This window comes from Scylla paramamosain, chromosome 11 (genome assembly GCF_035594125.1).
Source record: "Scylla paramamosain isolate STU-SP2022 chromosome 11, ASM3559412v1, whole genome shotgun sequence".
NCBI lineage: Eukaryota > Metazoa > Arthropoda > Malacostraca > Decapoda > Portunidae > Scylla > Scylla paramamosain.
The window spans coordinates 2,697,501-2,718,740 of record NC_087161.1 but is presented as its reverse complement, the minus strand read 5'-3'; the positions used below and the strand labels follow the sequence as shown (position 1 = coordinate 2,718,740).

The following is a 21,240-nucleotide window of genomic DNA, read 5'->3' as shown; positions in this document are numbered from 1 at the left end:
CACTATTTAGTATGCAAGATCCTTAAACTTATTGAAATGACACCCTTCAATCCTCCCACAGACAACATTACATTGCAATCTGTTCTATGCAAGCCTTTAGTGATGTCAGTCTTCACTTTATAACTTTTAAGTTTTTTATTGCACTGTTCTTGATTCAACATTACCTTATGCAGCTCCATTTGCACCTGAAATCACATCCATTACTCATTCTTTAACCTTTTGCGTATTGTTGCCTTTTCTTTTTCAAATAAGTTAAACAAAACTGGAGAATATTTCCTCTCCATCCCACTTACCAATCTTCCTCTTGGTCATACATTTTTGAAGTAGTACTTCAGTGTTTTTCCTTTCATCCTAACCAGTTGCTTCACTTCACTTTTCATTACTCTTTATTCTTACTAGTCATTTTTAAGCCAGACACTTCTTATTAAGGACTGACATGTTCAACCTCTTACACTCTTCATTCAGTGCTGATTATGGTGTTGGTGGTGGTGGTCATGGTGGTGGTGTGTTGCAGGTAGAGGAGCTGAAGCACTCCTTGTCCAGCCTCAGAGAACAACTAACCAACCGTGAAGGTGAGCTGCTGCAGCTTCAGAGTGCCTCTCTTGCTCAGCCTCACAGCCTCCCCCAGACTGCTCAGGACCACCTGGCTGCCTCCTATGCCCAACTGGAGAAGGACCTCACTCACAAGACCCACCTCCTTGAGTCCCTTCAGGTGAGAACACATGACTGACTGATTCTCTTGGTTTATTTTCAATTACAAGATAATAACAAGTGTATTTTTTTACACTCACTCATTATGCTTCCCAGTGAATAATTATAGGAGGAAATTTCAAAAAGTTCACCAGTTTAGTTTTAGAGGTGTCTGCTGAAATGTCTCTCTTTTAAGGATAGATTCAAAAACTTTAAAAAAAATAAAATTTTATCTTCTTGTCAGGCTCCTAAAACATCCTACTGCAATACTACACACGTACCTCATTCTGATTTCCTTAACTTATTTCCTCCTTCAGAAAGAACTTAGTGAAATCAAACAGCCATCCTCTCTGTCCCCCTCTCTGGCTGAGGACCTCATATTGGAAAAGAATGCAGAGATCTCAGAGTTGAGCAGCAAGGTGAAGGCGCTGATGTGTGCCATCCAGAAGGTGTACATCCTCATTAGAGGAGAAGGGAACCTGTATGAGGCCCGACAAGTGGTGAGTGGTGCCCCTGATTCCTGCATGGTGTGTCTGTGGCTGGAGATGGGTCTGGATCAGTTATGCAATGTCTACTGCAGTTTTTCAGTGCCATACAGGCCTACATATTCTAAAGTATTTCATCAGACAATTGATAATGCATTAGTATTGCTGTGATATGTAATACCTCCATAAAAGATATGTGAAGACTTGGTTTGCTGAAGGTAATTTGTTTCCAAAATTTATCATGTCATTATTGTCATAGGTACTTCCTGTTACTATGGAAGATATTGTTTATGTTGGCTGTCTTCAGTTTACATGACAGAAAGTTATCTGAAGGTTAAGATCTGTACAAATGTCTTTACAGGGTGTTGTGATGCTGTCCATTGAGTTTCATGAAGCATGCTACATCGTGGCAGTCCTTTCACTATGACTCATTTCTCATTAAAATGGGACTATTGATGTGGCTATCACTACTGATATACTTTATTTAATTCATGAGATGGAAGTTTATCACCTGAGCTTTTTGACACTGCTCATAATAAAGATATATTTCCTAGGGACTGTAGAACTTTTTTGACAGAATTAATTCATTCATTTAGTTTTAATCGAGCACAATTCCAAGTTGTTCACAACATTATTAAACATTAAAGATTTATACTGAGATGTCTGTTATCTCATCTGTAGGCATGTTATTGTAACTAAATTAGCTTTTACTTTTTTTCCATAGCTGTCCAGTGTGCTTGGTAGAGAGTTTGTTGACGCACTGAATGAGAGTGAGGAGCAGGAGGTGTTAAGAAGAGGAGAACCAGAGCAGATGCCCAGCCTGGTGAGTGTGCTGTCATTTGTAAAACATTCCTATTACACTCTCACATTTTCTTTTAATTAGTTCTATGAAAAAACACTGAAGTGCAAGAAGATTATGTAACATATAGGAGAGGGAAATCAAATGTGCTGTGAGTAAACTTAGTTCTGTTCACACATTTCATCACTTGTTTATGACATGGTACAGTATTAAAAAAAAAAAAAATGCAAAAGTTCCAAGACATTATGGCTAACTTTGTTCTTTGTAATTTTGAAAGATGATAGATAAAGTTGTAGTGCCTGTATGACATCATGACACTCAAGCAGTTACTCCTTTTTACTACATACTTGTACTGTAATATGATGCTTTGTAGGTTCATAATGCCAGCGTTAAAGAGGCAGCAGTGATTCAAGTGTCACCAGCGCCGCTGCAGATGTCCAATGAACCAGAAGAGGATTCAGTCCATACTCAACCCTCAGCTGCTGAAATTTCTCTTATGTCAGCTCTGACTGTCCCTCCTCCAGAACTTTCACAGGTGAGTCTAAGTGTTATGTAACTCAAAAGTTGTGTAAAGTATTACTCCTGGTGAGACTGCTTGAAGGGGAGTGTTGAGAGGATCATCAAGGTGTGACTGTAAGATACAGCTGTAGATGGCTGAGAAATGTGCTGTGTGTGTAGGAGTTTTAATGCATGTAGTTTAGTCTTTGAAGTATGATGCAACATGTGAAGTTGTATCAGGTTGTGCACAACATTGTCATGTGGTGGGAGTATGTGATGTATTAGAGATTATGATACATGCAAAATGAACAGGTGTAAGTGATACAAATACAATTAAATCTTGATATGATGCATTTACCTGTATGAATGCTGAAATTCTGATATTATTTGGAGATTGTTTATAATAATTCTTCCTTCCAAAGGTCTCACAAGTGACTGAGGATGAGCACCCAAGGTCGCAGCCCACACCTGCCAGTGAAGCTGCATCCTCCCACCCACACTCACAGGTAATGACTTAAGATTTTCAATGTATCAGATCAAGCAGAGGTAATAAGTACATATGATGTATTTGGTGCACTGACTTTAAGAGTAGAATTACCACTTATACCGAGATTATATCAGTGGGATTATGCAATTGCAGTAAAAAGGCACAAGATCAGAAATTATTCACCCAATATACATATGTACACTATAGTTATCAATGATGGAGGAATGTTGCAGGAACATTTCTTGTCATTGTTGTTTTGATAATATCTATCCCTACCCTTGTTGCCACTTGTTGTTGACAGTCATGGCAGTGATGTACCTTCAGATGAAACTGTACTATAAAAGCCTTTGGATGACATTTGCAGTTTACTTTGATGATGCACATGTAGGAAATAAGATACATAGATAATTTTTCCTTGAGACGATACTGAAAATGGTTCATAAGTCAGCTGTGTACAATGTGAGATAGGGCTGTAGGATGATGAACTGGTGTTTATATTGAAAAGTGTAAGTGGTAATTCTACTGTATACTATTTAATTTTTTAGTTCAATCATGTCCTGCATTCTTCAACTAAAATCATAATTATTACTTTGATTTTCATTATTCGAGTGAACAAACTGAAGAAAAATAGGTAGTTTATCTTATATGATGTTTGCTTTATTTTTCATTTCTTTGATTTTCATTAATTTATTCTGCTGTGCCTTTAATGTATTGCTTGCACTGTTTTTGTGATATGTGGTGGGGCAGCGTGGTGCCTCCCCACGCAGCCACAGCTCCTCAGCAGTGAGAATCACACTGTCCCAGGAGGAGTATGATGCCATGTGTTCTACCAGTATGGAGATCACAGTACATAAGGCACATATTGAACTGTTAACCCAGGAGATTCGAAGTCTTAATGACTATCAGGTAGATGCCCACCAATATGGAATGAGTTTTGCATTGATTGGAAACCATGTGTTAACTTTTCTACAGTATGGTAAAATGTCAGACACTTTTACTGACAACAATAAATACTAACAAACTAACTCCCTAAGGTGCAGTGATGTTTCAGAATTTTTTGTATCTGGCCTTCTTCCAAAGAACTGGGATGGCACAGAAAAATCAGCATATTTTGGTGTGTTGATAATTTTGAAACCTTACTGTGTGAAAGATAGAACATGCATGAACTCAACATCTATTAACTGATTCTAATTCATCTCTGCTTACTTCATAATGGCAGCGTAGTGAAATGTGACCTCCATGATGGCATATTCTATCAACCATTTGCTCTGTGTTATTGTACAAGACCAAAGACAATCCATATTCAACTTTTACATTGATAAGATACTGCTTGGCAATACAGACATGGAAATGTTGTCAAATGAGGAAGGAATACTAATGCATGATGAGCTTCCCACCACAGGCCTCAAAAGCTGTGAAAAGGGCAAGACAAGAATACTTAAACTTTTAGAATAACCTGAAAATTCTCTTAATGTAAATCCAGTTGAGAAATTTTGCAGTGTCATGAAGAAAACTTGATCCAATGCCTCATGTCATCAGAGCTGACAACTGTGGACATAAAATATGAACTATAGAATTTATGAAAGCAATAAAATTTACAAAAAAATATCTTGATATTGGAAAGCTCAGTGTGGCAGTACACTGTGTTTCTATTGTGCTTGTCATGAACATCTACTGTTCTTTCTCTGTTGTGACTTACAAAATTTTAGCCATATTTTTCAGTGTTGCTTGTGTTTACTTTGATGCAATTTCATGAAGAGCTGGGCATCCTTATGCAACACTGTTGTATAAATATCTTGGAGCAAAGACAGTGAGGATGCAATGCTGTGGTGCTTCTCTCAGAAATTGTGTAGTTTTGGAACTAATCTGCACACCATTTGCATCCTGCCTTTTGTAATGTAATTTATTTGCTTTGCTGATAATCTTTTGTACAGACAGATCTCCTGTATTTTCTTCAGTACAAGTTAATGACCATTCCACATTGAATTATGTTGTGTTGTACTAAGATTCAACTGCATTAGTGTGAAAAAACAGTAAATTGACAGGCATACTTAAGATGAATTTTGAGGAATCTTTTTTGCATAAGAAGAATTTGGTTAAGTAAAAAAAAAAGAAAAAAAAGCCTACCGAAGGTGCCAGTCCGAAAGAGTCCAAAGGAATATCCAGGAAATTACAAGAAATGTGACAAATAAGTAACAGTCATCCTATACCAATCAGGCTCGTCTTGAGGAGGACTTCAAAGCAGCCCAGGAGCTGTTGGAGGCCAGGGAGGCTGAGATCCTGCAGCTGACAGAAGAGGTGGAGGATGCACCCCCCATGCCCCTCTCCACTCCCCTCCCCCACCACCCTGCCACAGTGAGTACTCCATCTCCATTACAAGTCACATTCCAGTGCAGTCTGATGATTGTAGTTAGTGAATATTGTAGTTCTGAGTACAAGTGGTGTAATATTAAGTAGCCTTTACTTAACTGCTGGGGTTAAGGGACATAGATATTTGATACACCCATGGAGAAAAAAACACTGAGAACAATTCTATAAATAAACAGTCCCTAATAAAGAATGTCTGGGACCAGAAATCAACATAATGTATATATTATAAATAGTAAATAACTGAGCATCATTTATTGCCTATACTGAAGGATTGGCTTGAGATGAAAACTTTAAAACTCAGGCAGCACCAATAGCTTGGTTATTGTGGTTTGTTTGTATCACACCTGTTGTTGGTGCCAGCAGCAGGAGATGACCACCAGACTAAAGGCGTATGAGGAGCAGGTGGATCATTTGTCAGCAGCCGTCCAGAGGAAGAGTGAGGAGGTGGAGCAGCTCTCAACACAGCTGGAGCATGTGCACACTGAGATGAAAGAAAGGCTGTTTGAGGCCAGCAGGGAGGCAGCACGCATAGAACAACAGTTCCAGCAGCAGATTTTGGGTATAAATTATACATGTTAATCACAGTATTATAATGTTCCCACTAAACATAATAAAAAACTGGTGATCAGATCAGTATGTCTTTTAATGATCTCTAGATTATCAAAAAACTTTACTGCTACACTTCTACCTATATTTACTTATTTTTCCAACTTCAGTATAATTATTATGTTTTGTATTGGCACACTTTAATGGCATCAGTGATAATTTTCCCCTGTCTGCTTTGGCGTGTAATAAAACCAGTTGTTCCATCTCAGACTTGAAGGAGCAGCACATGGCACGGGAAAAGAAGCTGTGCCGAGACTACGAGGAACGAGTAGCCAAGCAGGTGAGTGTGTGCAGGGGTGATAGGTGTTAGAGGGGGAGGACAAGTGTGCATAGAGTGATGGGTATGTAGACACAGCTTGGCATTTCAAGAAGACTCCATTGATTTTGCTGCAGTGATAGTGGTGATAACAAATGTGCTTTGTTAACTTTTGTTACTGGAGTCTAATTTTATGCAAAATAAATTTAATTAATGACTAAAGAATCCAGTACACTCTCAACAAATGTCTTAAAATAATTTCTACCATATATACATGTTCCTTTCACTCATATTCACATACTCTATTGATATTTCTTATTCTTTTTCATCTTTGAATTTTTCAATCATGCTGTAAAGGAGGTTAATATAAATTTGTATCAAGATTGGATACTATGTAGGGGATAATTCAGAGCTGAAGCCTAAAGAATAGATGACACATAAATAAAAGTGTTTGTAGACAACAATGGTCATCACAGGTGGAGGAGGTGGCACAACGCATTAACAAGAACAAGGAGGCGGCCATGGCAAGGCAGCAGGAGGTGTTTGAAGCCACTCTGCGCCAGGCTGCCTTGGAGAGGGATCAGGCCCAGAAGGAGCTTGAGCAGTGGCATGCAGCTTCAGCCTCACCGTCACCAGCAGCACAGATGGCACCTCCGTTACGGCCACCAGAGCAGCAGACAGGTACACCTTCACTACTGAATTTCTCATATAATTTTTTGTCATTACGATAAAAAGCCCACGTTTGTTTATAGCTTCTTGTACTTTGATCTTTACCTCCATTGCTAGATTCAAGATATTGTTAAGGAATTATTGCCCCAATGTGTACACTACCATTCCTTAGGGTGTCATTCATCATGTAGGTTCCTGTAATGTGGCAGCCAAGACAAGGAATGAGCAGCAGGAGGAGGAGGAGCATTATGAGCAGTTCATTTGATTTGAAGAGAGAGAGAATTATATGATGATTCATTCTGGAATTAAGTGACAAAGTGTGTAATGCATAAAGTTTTAACTTTGTAACTTAAATAGTATATTTTAGAAAATCAATTTTGTAAAAGTATTCCTCTTAATAGATGGTGTTACTCTCATATTCCTAGATTAGGGAGTGATTATTCTTTCATTATACAGCAACTCAGCTGTGTGCCTCAGTGGATGCACTGGTGGCTGGGCTGAAACAAGAGCTGGAGAAGGCAGGCCAGCTGGACCTTTCCATGGCTTCCCTCATGAGGGCGGGGGAGGGCGAGGCGTCTACCCGAGCCTCCAGCGTGCTCTCAGATGCCAGTGATGGGGAAGAGCCAGCCTCCATTAATGGCAGGATCCAGCAGCTCATGAACAAGATACACAAAGATGGCATTGAGGTAAGGATCATAAGAGTATTGCAAATTATTATTATTATTATTATTATTATTATTATTATTATTATTATTATTATTATTATTATATTTATTCAGTTTATTCTGTTTTTTCTGTATCAACTCTCCAAACCCATATACATCATCCTTTTAACACATATGGATAATTTACAAAGTATAAATAAGCATTAGAGAACAAGTTTTCTTGCTTATTACTAAAATTGCAAGGAAGAATTAACTTTTTTTTTTGGTATTCATACATATATAATTCTCTCTCTCTCTCTCTCTCTCTCTCTCTCTCTCTCTCTCTCTCTCTCTCTCTCTCTCTCTCTCTCTCTCTCTCTCTCTCTCTCTCTCTCTCTAACACGAGATACAAAAGAGATGGACCATCCTTCGGTGCCTCACTAATAACCACTCTGTCTTTTCAGGTGCTGTCATTGATAGATATTATGTTCTTGTGCAAACATTGCACCCAGCTTGACACCAGCCAGCGGTCCTTCATTGCCAGCAGTGGCCTGATGGCAAGCTCACTCGTGGAACGAGGAAGTGCAGGAGAGCAGACACAGCTGATGCGTAACTTGGCAGCTGTGGAAGAGGAGCTGGCTAAAATGGAACAAGAGATGAAGAGAAAGAGTTAGTAGCATGATTCTCACCTGTATTTATTATGTTACATGTGTTTTGATGCTCACTTTCTTGCCTGTAAAAGGAGCCATACATATTTACCCTTTTTTTTCACTTATATGTTTTTTCTTACAATCTTTTTCCACACAGTTGGTGTGTTAGAGTTTCAGCTGGAGCAAGAAAGGATGTCTGGCAGTGAGTGGAAACTTTCCTTTGAGTCTGAGAAGCAACATTCCCGGGACATGATGGAGCAGTTGCGCAAAGAGCGGCTGGCAGGGGCAGAGCAGGTGTCTGAGCTCACTCTGCTTCGCTCACAGCTCCTCACCATCCGCCTCCAACTCCAGAAGCTTCAGGAGGAAAACTGTAGCCTGAGGTGAATAGTTCTTTCAAGACTTTCGTCTATATCCTGCTTGGCAAACAAGGGTTAAAGTGGTACAAAGAGACAGTTATCTTAATGTCTATGGTGAATGCTCATGAACATGGCAAATATTTAAAGAATTATTTTATCTGATTAGTAAGAGTCAGGTAAAAATATTTTCTTTTCAGTGAGTGTCAAGAAAAGAAAGACAAGCAGATAGAGAACCTTCAAGCAGCACTGCAAGTAGAACGCAGCAACTTCAGTCGAGTGTCCAAGGTGCTGAGTGAGGAGAGGAAGGTGTCTGGCCTCACCCAGGCTGAACAAGAGGCCATTATTAAGGTGACTCACCTTTCTTGTTTGTTAGCATGTGGGGAAAAATGGACGACAGTAACTAGTTAAGGGAATAATGCAATCAGGCCACAACTGTAGTGGATGAACTGTGTGAAGAGAGTACTGAAGGAAAGAAGAATGACTGTGTAGCAAGCAAGAGGGATTGTGTGTGTTACAGGTGAATGGAAAGTAACAGTGGTGAGTTCATGAAAATGCACTGGGAAGGGGTGTGGGTGCACTTGGGGGCCTATTGGTGTATGGATCCAGTTATGGTGCAGGGCACTCCCTAGAAAGTGTGGTCTCAGTATTGGAGTAGGTGCGGGAAGGGGAACAGTCACATTGTGAAGAGGCAGAGGTAAGCCAGTATCTGATGTTGGGTCTTGTATTTATTATGATTAAAACTTATTGTAACACTGACAGTCAAAGAAATTTATCTAATAGAAATTTAGATAGAATGAGAAAAAAATACTGGAACTGATTTGAAGGCCAGAATAAGAAGAGAGCCAGAACCTCAAGACAGACTTCTCTCCTCAGGACCTGCGTAACTCTTTGGAAAAGGAGCGTGGCAGAATTGTGGCGCTGTGTAGTCACCTTGAGAGGATGACCAGCCAACACTCCACACAGCCACCAGCCACTACCACACCCACTCCTGCCAGGCATCTCAAAAAGTCTGACCCCTCAAGACCAGCTATTGAAGAGCTCCAGGTAACATTGCTCATCACACACTTTGTTACATCCACACCAAGGATCTTTGGTATGGAGGAGGATATTCTGTTAGAGCTTCTCTTCTTTACTCATGCAACATGATTCTGTTCTCTTCAGTTACCAGCCCAAGTTCTCACATTTCTCACCTCATGTAGACAATTCCATGTTCTCACACTTAAACTTGCTGCTTAAGAACTTTTTTATTCTTCCATTAACTCCTCTTTCACCTAAACAATTATATTAATCTATGCAATGGCCCACCTTTGACTCTCCCATTGATATAAATGTTCTCTCCCATATTTGGTTACACCAACCCTTAATCATCTAACAAAATTTGCTCTCCAGGTACAGTTAGCAGTGGAGAGAGAACGCTGTGGAGAGCTGGAGAGAGCCTGTGAAAGGGAAAGGCTCCAGGCAGTGAGCCAGAAGGAGCAAGCAACTGCTGAGAGAGTGCAGTCCAAAATTGAAGTAAGGAAGGTGGAAGGAAGGCTTGCCGAGCTCACTAGGACCATCCGCAGTCTTGAGACTGAAAAGCAGAGGCTGGTGAGACAGGTATGGCTTTGCCTTGGCTTTTAGTATGGCCTTTACAGTGTATTACAATAGAGTGAAATGCTTTTGGGTTAGCATTACAGTAACTAAATTTCTCTTTCCACTCCTTTCCCATTGAGTAATACATGAATGCAAAGTGAAGGCTGTGTATAGAAGTATTGGCACCAATTACAAGGGATTAGGCTAAATTTGGAATATTGAGGCAAGAATGAGAAGATTTGTGTATTCTTTCACCCCTCCCCCTGAAAAAGAATCGCCATTGTTTGAATATATATTATGAAATAAATTGCATTATATAATGACCCATATTTGCTAACAGGCTTCACTGTGATTACTGTCAGGTATACCAGTCAGATCTCTCCTTCAGTTGGTTTGTAATACTGAAAATTTACTGCACCTGGCAGACTAATATAATGCTTTTCCAGTTTCCTTATCACTGGTTTATTGGAGTTTCCTGACAATATTATTCTTTCTACTGTTATACTTGCAATAAAATCTTGCCACCAACATTACCAATAGGGACTGCCATGTGAAGGCCTAATGGGTTCCTGCAGCTTCCCTTGTTTTCATAGTTTTTATTTGATTCCTGGTGCTCCACAGATGAGTCATGAGAAGGAGCGGCTGCAGCATCAGGACTCCCGCATCAAGGAGCTGGAGGGGGAGGTGAGGAAGCTGGAGGCTGACTCAAGGGCTCAGTCTGAAGCTCACCAAGTGATGGCTGAGAGAATGAGGGAGGAGAGCACCCAGCTACATGTGGCCTACACTAGAACCCTCACCAAGCTGGTAAGGCCACTGGGATGTGAAAGAGAGAGAGAGAGAGAGAGAGAGAGAGAGAGAGAGAGAGAGAGAGAGAGAGAGAGAGAGAGAGAGAGAGAGAGAGAGAGAGAGAAAGGAATTTTATTTTTCTGGAAGTATGGATTGACAGTGCCATACTCTCTCACTGAAAAAGGGACAGAGAAATAGGTTTGAAAGAGACATAAATATCAAGGAAAGTGTATACAAAATAGCTTCATATGATTACCTAGTACAGTGTGTAAGTGACAGACAGCCTGACCATAATAATTGTTCATCTATATATATATATATATATATATATATATATATATATATATATATATATATATATATATATATATATATATATATATATATATCATTTATCAATTAGACATAGTATGATACAAGCGTTTGACCGGGGTTACATTGGTTGCATCTCACAGGGAGAAGCAGAGGCAGAGGGATGTGAATTACGTCACAAGTTGCGGACAACTGTCAAGGAGCTGCAGATGGCGCGGGAGCATGAGGAGCAGCTGAAGCAGGACCTCCACTCTGCACGGACGGCTGTTGACCGGATGGGCTTGCCGGCGCTCTTCAGGAGGATGGTAATATCTCTCTCTCTCTCTCTCTCTCTCTCTCTCTCTCTCTCTCTCTCTCTCTCTCTCTCTCTCTCTCTCTCTCTCTCTCTCTCTCTCTCTCTCTCTCTCTCTCTCTCTCTCTCTCTCTCTCTCTCTCTCTCTCTCTCTCTCTCTCTCTCTCTCTCTCTCTCTCTCTCTCTCTCTCTACCACATTTATATTAGCCTTTTCATCTTAATTCACTAAGTTCTCATCATTTTTTTTTCTCTCAGAATCAGGATGGGTGCAGTGATCTCCAAATAAAGGCAAATCTTGAGTTGTGCAGATCAATGCTGCAGCTGACGGATGACCAGAGAGCCTTGCGGGCACGGATAGCTGAGCTTGAAGACACTGTCACCTCCCTCAACCAGCAGCTGCTTCAGGCGCAGGAAGTGAGTCTGTCTTCTTTCTCAGGAAATAATTTCTGCATTTGCCAGTGGATGAGATACACCTCTGCATAATGTGTTGTACTTATTCCCTTTTTATTTATTGTCTACAGTCTAATCTGAAGAACAGCACCATTGAGGAGAAGCTGAAGACTGAGAGGCAAGTGTGGGAGACAGAGAGAGCATCTCTCCAACACACGAACCAGCTGCACGAGGCAGAGGTGAGGAGGCTGAGAGCTGAGAAAAACACCCAGCACAGCATTCCAGGAACAGCTGAGGTGAGGATTGTACCTTTATAGGGTTCTTAATATTTTTCATGTTAAATGTCTTCTTAACAGTTATTATCATATATATTAACCCTTGCACTGCCACAGCTATTTCATATATAAAACTATCTATTTATATACCAGGCCAGCAATCCCACATAGGCTGGCCCAGATAAGGCACCACACATTTGCACATACATCATTCATACTGTTAGCCCCATCAGTTTCTAGTGGAAAGGGATTAAGGAATTTTATCACATCCAAGAGTCTGATGTTCTCTGTCTCTCCTCAGATGCAGCAACTGTATGGGCGTTACCTGCAGAGTGAACACTGGCGCAAGGCTCTGGTGTGGCAGAAGCAGTACCTGATGCTGGTTATTAAAGGTTACAGTGACACAGAGCAGCACACCCTTGCCCGCCTCACTGCCATGGCAACTCCTCGCGTTTTTCCCTCCAGCACTTCACACTCCAGGGCTATGCACTCCAGGGAAAGATTCAGGTCAATAGAGCCATCTTACTATGTTGTGAACCACTTCTGCTCACTGCTAGAAATAAACTATAGAGTTAAAATTAGACAAGAATATTTGTAATAAAGAAAAATTAGTAACATATAAAAGACTTCTTTTTTCTTCAAAATAATTGCTGGGAAAGCTACCCTGCATCTTACTTTCAGAGTTTAGGCCATTATGAATAAAAATAATTTTCACCATGCTGCCCTCAGAGTTGCAGTGCTGGTGGTGGTGGCCACATGCAGAATGAAAAACCTGGTGCTAAGGTTTCACAGGAAGAAGAGGCTGTGTGTGGGGGTGCAGGCTGCAGCATGCAGCACTATCTCCTCCCCAGGTATGTCTCAAGCACCAAAACAAAGCACAAACAAAAAGGATATTAGAAAAAATGTTGTAGAAACTATATTATATGATTCAGCTGTGATTTTTTAATGAATTTTTAAATTGTAAATTTTGTGAATTTTTTAGATTGGTTTCTAATGAGAGTCTGAATTTTTTCTGTAATGAAATAGGTTTAGAATAAAGTCTTATCCAAATATTTTTCTTAGCATTCATTGAGAATTTGTTACATAAACCTACAAATATTTTAAAGGATGTAATTGACATTTTCATAAAAATTATGGTCTGTTTTTTATACAAGTGGGTAAATATGTAAATTCTTAATCACCAGACAACAGCCGGCCACAGTCCAGCAGCAGTGTGGTGAGAGGCAGAGAAGCTTGGCCCTCCACTCCTCAGGTGGCCAATGAAGCGGCCTTGTCCACCAGCTTCACTGGACTCACACCGCCCACCAGGGAGCCGGGCATCACCATCACTTACAGACCCCCGTCCGCCACACACAGGTGAGCATCTCAGCACTAACATAAACATAAGGGAAACTGCAACATTACTGAGTCTGTTTCATTCATCCGTCACTCTACTTTCAAAACACTCTCTTTCAATTTCCTTAATAAATCTGTCTTAATCAAGCTTGAATCCATTTCTTGTTATCCTGTGCTGACCACTAACCCTGACCTGTACAGCCTATGTTCCCATAAAGCTAATACATTTAACTTTAACCTCAAATATATTTCCAATCTCTTTCCTTTTCACTTTACTCATACCATATCCACATACATTGATCCATTCAGTAGAGTTCAGGGAGAAATTAATATTCCCTGTTCCTTTATGGCTTGTCTTGACATAAGGGAATCATTCAGTCTCTACATTTCCCCTTTGCCTTCAGTAAGCAGGGAATATGGAGACATGTATTGTGTGCCTCATGTCTTAAGACTAGTCATATGGTTAATCACCCCAGCTGACTTCACCACAAGTAGTATCTGCTATAGCTGGGGAACACATCCCCCAGCTATAGTTTATTTCCTGATAGCCTGCACTTTGTGATGCATTGTATCTAGCAGAAGAACTCTTGTTTCAGGAGTCTTTTCCAGGAGGACTCTGATGAGCTCAATCAATACGTTGAGCGGCTGGACAACATCCACTCGGTCCTCGGCCTCACCCACAAGAGGCAGTGACTTCAAAAAAAATGTGCCATTATAATTTTAGGGTTTTCTTTCTCATGCAGCTTGTTGACTTATAGAAATGTTTAATCTTTATTGTTCTAAACAGTTGAAAGTAGATCTCTATTATTTTTTGTCATATGCAATAGATAGTGATGTGAAGGTTCAAGGAAACTAGTCTATTTTTATCAGAGGAGAATCATTGTACATATCTCATAAACACATGTAAAGTTCTATTATGATTTACATTTTAATAATAATATAATCACAGTTTGCAGACTGGCTTACAAAAAAATGAATAAAAAAAAAAGAAAAGAAAAATAAATCACAAAAAAGTATTGTTGTGGCAGACAACTGTACCTGTATGAAATCTAAGTCATCCACTGGAAGCAAATGGTGGTATACAGTGAGTGGCAGGAGTGAGAGTGGCTTGGAGGAGGTGACTCACTCCAAGGATGTTTGTCATATATTGAAGATATGTTATCTGAACTGGTGCAGTAAATACCAAGGTAAAAGCTTGTTTATTGTTTATTGATTATTAAAATCCTATTTTTATAGTGTAAGAAAGACATGGTTTGGATTTCAGGTAAGTGAACAACAATCATCATATAATACAGTAGTAGTCATTATAGAGAGGACACATGTCAAAAAGGTCATCCACAGTCTGTCCTGCACCTCCACAACACTCCTCCCACTCTCCATCTTACTCAAGAGTGTCCATCTTTCCATCTCTGGAAAGGCTTCACATTTTCTCCAGTGCTACACTCATTCTGATTCCATTCTTCATTGCAAATCATGACTTACCAGTGCTTTCTCCCTGGGGACTTATTAAGGATCACTTCAGCAGCTGCCTGATGGGAGATACCAATACCACTCAGCTACCTACACACATCAATCTTAGCACACCATGTCAGCAATAGACGTTCTCTTTTTCAGACGACCCATGAAACCAGACCAGTCCTCATACCTATTAAAGTAATAGAAGAAAAGGTTATTTTGAATTATGCTGTCAGAATTTATTTATATTAGGAGAAATGAAATTTCCCAACAAGGCATCTTATCTGCAAAAAAAAAAAAAAAAATAAATAAATAAATATATAAATAAAAATGAATAAATAAAAAAAAAAAATAAAATAAAATAAAAATAAAATAAAAAAATAAGATCAAATTCAGTAATGTACAATTTTTTTTTTTTTTTTTTTTTTTTTTTTTTTGGACATATGCTAGAGGCCTATATAAGCAGGCATGTACAAGTCGTGATGAAATATTACCGGCACGCAGCGCACTTGCTTTCACACTCACCCTACATTATATGAGGAATTGACGTAACACGCTCCATGTTTGGGTGCATTTCTCTCCACTTCTTCCCATAACAATACGTAATTATGTAGTAAAGGTAAGAAAAATGCAGATGTCAAATTATGGGAAGGATGGAATAGAAGCTACACAGAACTTCCAAAGATCTATCCATCTCATCTGTAAAACGCGAACAGCTCTGTGGTGTTGTCAGGAAGATGTCTCATCAAATGGTGCTTCCCCGAGGTTTCTCTTCCTTATTGTTCTCTTTTCTTCTTGCCTTTTCTTTTCTTCTAAAAATCGTATATTTGTTTAGCTCATTGCCGACTTGCCTGTCTCACTTTTGGATAGTTTACCTCCACTCTGTCACTCCATTACTCATAGAGGTTTCTTGGTGTTACGTCACACTCAGAACTCTGCAATGTGCTCGACTTGAGTCAAGGTTTCATGTTCCTCCTGTCTTAAATTCCCTTGACCCGGTCTGTGGGCTGTGGTTCAGTGGTTCAGTCAGGTGGTCGCACGGCTTCATGGACCACCACCACGTCTGGGCGGCCTTGTGAGTGATTGTCCGTCTCCTAGAATTTGGGTCGATTTCTGATGTGCTAACTTCACCTCTGCCAGGAGTGTGAATGATGTGTGTGTGTGTGTGTGTGTGTGTGTGTGTAAGTGGGTGCATAGTGCCTTGTCAGGGCCACCCCGTGAGGGATTGCCGGCCGGGTATATAGACAGATAGATAGATAAATAGATAATATTGCTGGTTCGGGACGGTTGCGGTATAAATAAGGCATCGACACAGATCTCTAACCCACATAGGAAGTGACGAGTCTTTCACATAAGCTATTACTTGTAAAAGCGAGACCCTTGATGTCTTTACGAGAATTTTACGGGTCGCCTTGCTGCATTGTCTCGCCCTCAACAGAGGGTGTCTGAGGCGGCGTGTGGCAACACTTGGTCGCACCCAGTCAGATAAGATACGCGAGATTCTTCTTACCTCACCTGATATTTTTGTGAGGTTATCTTGTACTACTCCAGGTGTGACTCCCGCCGCGAAATGACGCGTCCTGGGCACTGAATTGAGCTGAATGTAATTTATTGTCATTTTCTTTAATGATCATGATTGTAAAATGAAAGTAAAATTATGATAAGACAAGACGAAGATTTATTTAAACTTTTATCACCACCATCGCCACCACCACCACCACCACATCAGGCCCAAATCATTGCATTAAACCAAACAAAGCTGCTCCACCAAAGCGCTATTACAGTATTGTTCATAAATCACAAATCGAATCCCGCCTCTCTTTCCCAGGCGAGGTGACCGCTGACCAAACCTCCGCCTACCAGTGCTCAATGAGGCCTGGCTGGGACGCCGGGTACCGCTGGGGGGACCTCAAAGCGGCGGTATTGCGTCTTGACTCCCGGCCACAAATTTGAATAATGAAGCCCATCGCCGCATTGGGTGTGCTGGGCGGTGGCTCGCCTGCTGGCTTGGCGCGGCGTGCTCGGGGCTTCTCATTGTGACTCCAGCACCTTTGACGCCGTGTGTGTGCATGTGTGTGTGTGTGTGTGTGTAGTTGCTGCATTATGTATTTTTTACGTGTTTTATGTGTTTCCTTATGTGTCTCAGGTGTTTCATGTGTGTGTATGTGTTGCTAATGTTTCAGTTGTGTCTAGTGTGTTTGATGTGAGAACAATTTGTTGGACCATGCTAATTATATATTTTGGAGTTATGCTGTGTGTTGTGGTCAATAAGTCTTTCGTTTTCACTTTTTAATTTTTTTTTCTGTTATTATTAGTATTGTTGTTGTTGTTGTTGTTGTTGTTGTTGTTGTTGTTGTTGTACGTACTTCCTTCCAGTCAGCTTCTGTTTCTCCCTAACATAACACTACCCTAACAACAATCCTATGAGCTAATAACGTGACTGACTTGTATAGATTTCTGCATCATCGTATTCAAAGCACAGCACACACGCATCAATGGGGACAAAGGTAGGGAGACGAAGCGAGGCGAGGCTGGAGTGGTATGTAGTAAGGGAGAGATGAGAGATGAGTACGTGGGAAGGAGAGTGCAGGAGACGAACCCACGAGGCAGGAAAAGGAGACGCAAACCAAAGAGGAGGTTTATGGATGCATTAAAGCGGCTGATGGGTGTAACACAAGAAGACACAGAAGACTGAATAGGATAGAAGCGAGTAATTCTCTGATACCTTAAGAGGAGTAGCCCAAGAAGAAGAAGATGATGATGATGATGGTGATGATAATGAAGAAGAAGTAGAAGAAGAAGATGATGAAGAAGCAAAAGAGGAAGGAGAATAATAAATAAGAGAAGTGGAAGAAGTAGAAAAAAGAAAAAAAAGAAGAAAGGGAAATAGAAGGTGAAGAATAAGTTAGAGAAGATGAAAATTAGAAGAAATAAACAAAAAAGTATAATAATAATAATAATAATAATAATAATAATAATAATAGTAATAATAATAATAATAATAATAAATAAGAAGAGAAATAGAAGAAGTAGAGGAATAAGAAATAAGAAGAGAAGTAAAAGAAGAAGAAAAAGAGAAGTAGAACAAGAAGAAGAAAAGAAGAAGAAGAAGAAGAAGAAGAAGAAGAAGAAGAAGAAGAAGAAGAAAAAATAAGTGGAAGATAATGATTTAAAGGTTATTTCGGTTACGACTTCTATTTTTCGAGTCATATTTACAAACTATATTATCTGTTCATCCTTCTCATGTTCTGCTGCACACACCACCTTCACATCTTACACGGTTCTTCTTTTCTGGTCTCCTATATGCATGTCTCCTTGGCGCCATGTACGCGTCTCCTCTAGTTGTTTCTGTCCCTTTGTGACTCCCATCCTTAGCAGTACGCGGAGGAAGATGCAACGCTCTTCTCTGTATGTACTACCTACCTCTAACTCCAACGCTCTTCTGAGTATATCAATTAGCAAGTCAGTTTTCAGTTCATTCACTGCAGGACAATCTTTCCCATGATCACCTATAATATTCTCAACACTCTTTTGTGTTACTGTCTTTAAAAAATGTAGCTTAGAAAAAGACATATTTACTTCCTATTTCTTCTCTCTCTTTAGGTGTGTCCATGCAAATAAGTCTTTTTTTTATTTTATTTATTTATTTTTTTTACGGTGCTCTCAATGTTAACTAAGGATGAACACACCAGTGGAAGCGTCATTACCTGTATACTTATGTTTGGCTTAAATACGTGCAAAGGGTTTGAGCGTGAAGGGTGCCAGAGCCTGACCCTGAGGAGAGCCACCTGTTGCCATTGTCCAGCCAGACCCGTGCCTTCTTGAGTGACGCTGTGTTGTGTTGTGTTGTATCCCTTTCCTTGCAGCTGAGAGAGTTGACTGATTGCTTGGTAGATGGACTGATTGATATCCACTGCTTTAACGCCTGGGTTATACGGTGCTCCTTAGTGTGTTGTTTTCATATATGTTAAGTTTGATTTTGCTTTGTTTTTTTTGTCTGCATAGATAGATAGGCAGATGTATGGAAGGAGAGAGAGTGAGAGGGATACCTACCTACCTACCTGCTTACTTTATATCCTTCTCTCTTAACCATCTAGCTACTTAACTACCAAACAACTTACTTATTTACTCTACATCCTCCACTTCTAACTACTTAACTACCTACCTAATTACCTGCTTGCCTACTCTATACCCTCCTCTCCTAACTACCTATTTACTAACACACACACATACAGACACACACAGAAAAAGACTAAGATAAGTAAACACCTCCAAATTCTTAATCCTGCATCAAAGCAAGAGTTAAGTCGGGTGTCTGAGTGAGTGAACGAGTGAATCACGGCTCCACCACTCCCTCCCTCCGCAGTCAGTCAGTTAGTCAGTCACTCATCACTCAGCCAGGAAAGCCCAATCACGTATTATTGAAAAATGACACCAAATTTTACGCACGCCGCCCCTCCAGTGCGCGCAGACAGAAAACGAGGTAGTGAGTCGGTCGGTCTCTGGCCTCGCAGGGGGAACTCTGAGAGAGAAATAGCCCATCAGTCTATCTCGGACCGCTGCACTGACGGGTCCTCCTCCCCTCCTCTCCCTCGCAGCCCTGGGACAGATACACTCGCACACACACGCTTGCTCTTTCTCGCTCGCCCGCCCTGCACATGCGACGGGCTTACTCTCCGTCGCGTGTGTGTGTATTTAAGTGTGAGTTATTCTGTTGATCTTTGAGTGTTTGTGTTGTTTGTGGTAGATTGTGTCACGTGTTTGTGTTGTGTTTGTGTGTACGTGTGTGTTGTGTTTGTTTTGGGGTGTTGAGGTTTGTTTGTTTGTTTGTTTGTGCGATGTTTGTTGCTGTTGTTTTTTGTTGTTTTGTTGTTGTTTGTGCAGTGCGGAAGTCATGCAGCGGGAGACTGGAAGAAAGGAAATTGTTGTCCATGTTTATCACACACACACACACACACACACACACACACTTCCGACTAATCTTTCATTTCTACCATTGTATAAGAACTCAAATGTGCTGTTACCTGCTAACGATTTGAACTTGCACTGTTATCTGTGTACGTGTGTATGTATGTATGAATGTATGTATATACGTATGTAGGTATGTATTCCTATTGTTGTATCTGGAAAGCTTGTTTATTTCTTCCTCTTTCATTATCCATTATCCGTGCGTGAATGTTACAATTATTACGATTATCCTTGGTAGATATTTGTTCATGGCTGTTTGTGGTTAGGGTGACGAATGAATGAATGGTGGTGGTGGTGGTGATGGAGGTGTGAGCGTGGGAGAATGGTAATGGTAGTTGTGCTGAATATATGGTGGTGGTGGTGGTGGTAATGGTAATGGTGGTGATAGTGTAAATGTTAATTAGTGGTGATAGTAGTTATAGTAGTGGTATTTAGCTACTACTACTACTACTACTACTACTACCAATGTTGGTGTGGTGGTGATGTTGGTAACAGTGTGGCAATGATAATAGTTTACATCAATTGGTCATAGTAGTAGTAGTAGTAGTAGTAGTAAATTTAGCTAGTTATATTTTCCTAGTTATAATACAAAGAATCTGATATACACAATGTAGTCTAGATCTCTCTCTCTCTCTCTCTCTCTCTCTCTCTCTCTCTCTCTCTCTCTCTGTCTGGTGGTGAAGATGGAAGGCATGAAATTATGATATGATTGGTGATGTAATACAAATGGTGATAGACGATTGGTGGTGACGGTGGTGACAGACTGCAAACGCTCGGGGTGAAGTGAGGTGGTGAAAGAATGACCGTGGGAGTGAAGGCGTGGTGGTGGTGGTGATGGTGGTGGTGAGGATGATGCAGTAACGGTAGTAATGGTGATGCGTAGGTGCTTGGTAGTGGATTGGTGACGGCCTGGTGGTGGCATAGCGGTTGAGGTGATTATGGTGGTGGTGGTGATGATGTGGTGGTGGTGGTGGTGGCGGTGTTTGAGGTTATAATAAAGTTAGTGATGGTGCTAACTTTTTTTATTTTCTTACGCTTTTCTACTCAATATTTGTGTAAGTAGTAGTAGTAGTAGTAGTAGTAGTAGTAGTAGTAGTAGTAGAAGTGGTAGTAGTAATAGTAGTAATAGCAGCAGCAGCAGCAGTAGTAGTGAAAATAACAGTAGTAGGTGTTACTGTTATCATTCTTATCATTTATTGTTACTCATACTTCTCTCTCTCTCTCTCTCTCTCTCTCTCTCTCTCTCTCTCTCTCTCTCTCTCTCTCTCTCTCTCTCTCTCTCTCTCTCTTTTGTGTGCATCTTGTCTCTGTTTGTCTGTCAGATTCATGTTTCTCTCTCTCTCT

General features: G+C 40.4%; 2 protein-coding genes across 10 annotated transcripts in view; both read left to right on the top strand.

The window, feature by feature from the left end:
- Positions 1–14,673, top strand: part of LOC135104822 (pericentrin-like) — a 47,172-nt gene extending 32,499 nt beyond the window's left edge. For 3 of the 5 annotated variants that reach the window (XM_064012469.1, XM_064012467.1, XM_064012465.1), the window contains 24 exons: positions 515–712; positions 1,008–1,190; positions 1,900–1,998; positions 2,348–2,509; positions 2,895–2,978; positions 3,707–3,865; positions 5,177–5,314; positions 5,690–5,888; positions 6,145–6,215; positions 6,668–6,872; positions 7,317–7,546; positions 7,969–8,173; positions 8,312–8,534; positions 8,708–8,858; positions 9,384–9,554; positions 9,900–10,106; positions 10,704–10,886; positions 11,324–11,485; positions 11,729–11,887; positions 11,995–12,159; positions 12,440–12,645; positions 12,868–12,989; positions 13,323–13,494; positions 14,070–14,673. In XM_064012469.1, coding sequence (XP_063868539.1) covers positions 515–712; positions 1,008–1,190; positions 1,900–1,998; positions 2,348–2,509; positions 2,895–2,978; positions 3,707–3,865; positions 5,177–5,314; positions 5,690–5,888; positions 6,145–6,215; positions 6,668–6,872; positions 7,317–7,546; positions 7,969–8,173; positions 8,312–8,534; positions 8,708–8,858; positions 9,384–9,554; positions 9,900–10,106; positions 10,704–10,886; positions 11,324–11,485; positions 11,729–11,887; positions 11,995–12,159; positions 12,440–12,645; positions 12,868–12,989; positions 13,323–13,494; positions 14,070–14,166 — 3,951 coding nt within the window. In that variant the 3' untranslated portion in view covers positions 14,167–14,673. The remainder of the gene's footprint in view (positions 1–514; positions 713–1,007; positions 1,191–1,899; positions 1,999–2,347; positions 2,510–2,894; positions 2,979–3,706; positions 3,866–5,176; positions 5,315–5,689; positions 5,889–6,144; positions 6,216–6,667; positions 6,873–7,316; positions 7,547–7,968; positions 8,174–8,311; positions 8,535–8,707; positions 8,859–9,383; positions 9,555–9,899; positions 10,107–10,703; positions 10,887–11,323; positions 11,486–11,728; positions 11,888–11,994; positions 12,160–12,439; positions 12,646–12,867; positions 12,990–13,322; positions 13,495–14,069) is intronic. The other 2 variants (XM_064012466.1, XM_064012470.1) reach the window with 2 other exon arrangements.
- A 4,634-nt stretch (positions 14,674–19,307) lies between these two features.
- LOC135104820 (proline-rich protein 2-like) overlaps positions 19,308–21,240 on the top strand; it is a 125,824-nt gene continuing 123,891 nt past the window's right edge. For 2 of the 5 annotated variants that reach the window (XR_010270547.1, XR_010270548.1), the window contains exon 1: positions 19,309–19,629. The gene's annotated coding sequence lies outside the window, so the exon portion shown is untranslated. Of the gene's footprint in view, positions 19,630–21,240 lie in introns of all 5 variants that reach the window. The other 3 variants (XM_064012452.1, XM_064012455.1, XR_010270546.1) reach the window with 2 other exon arrangements.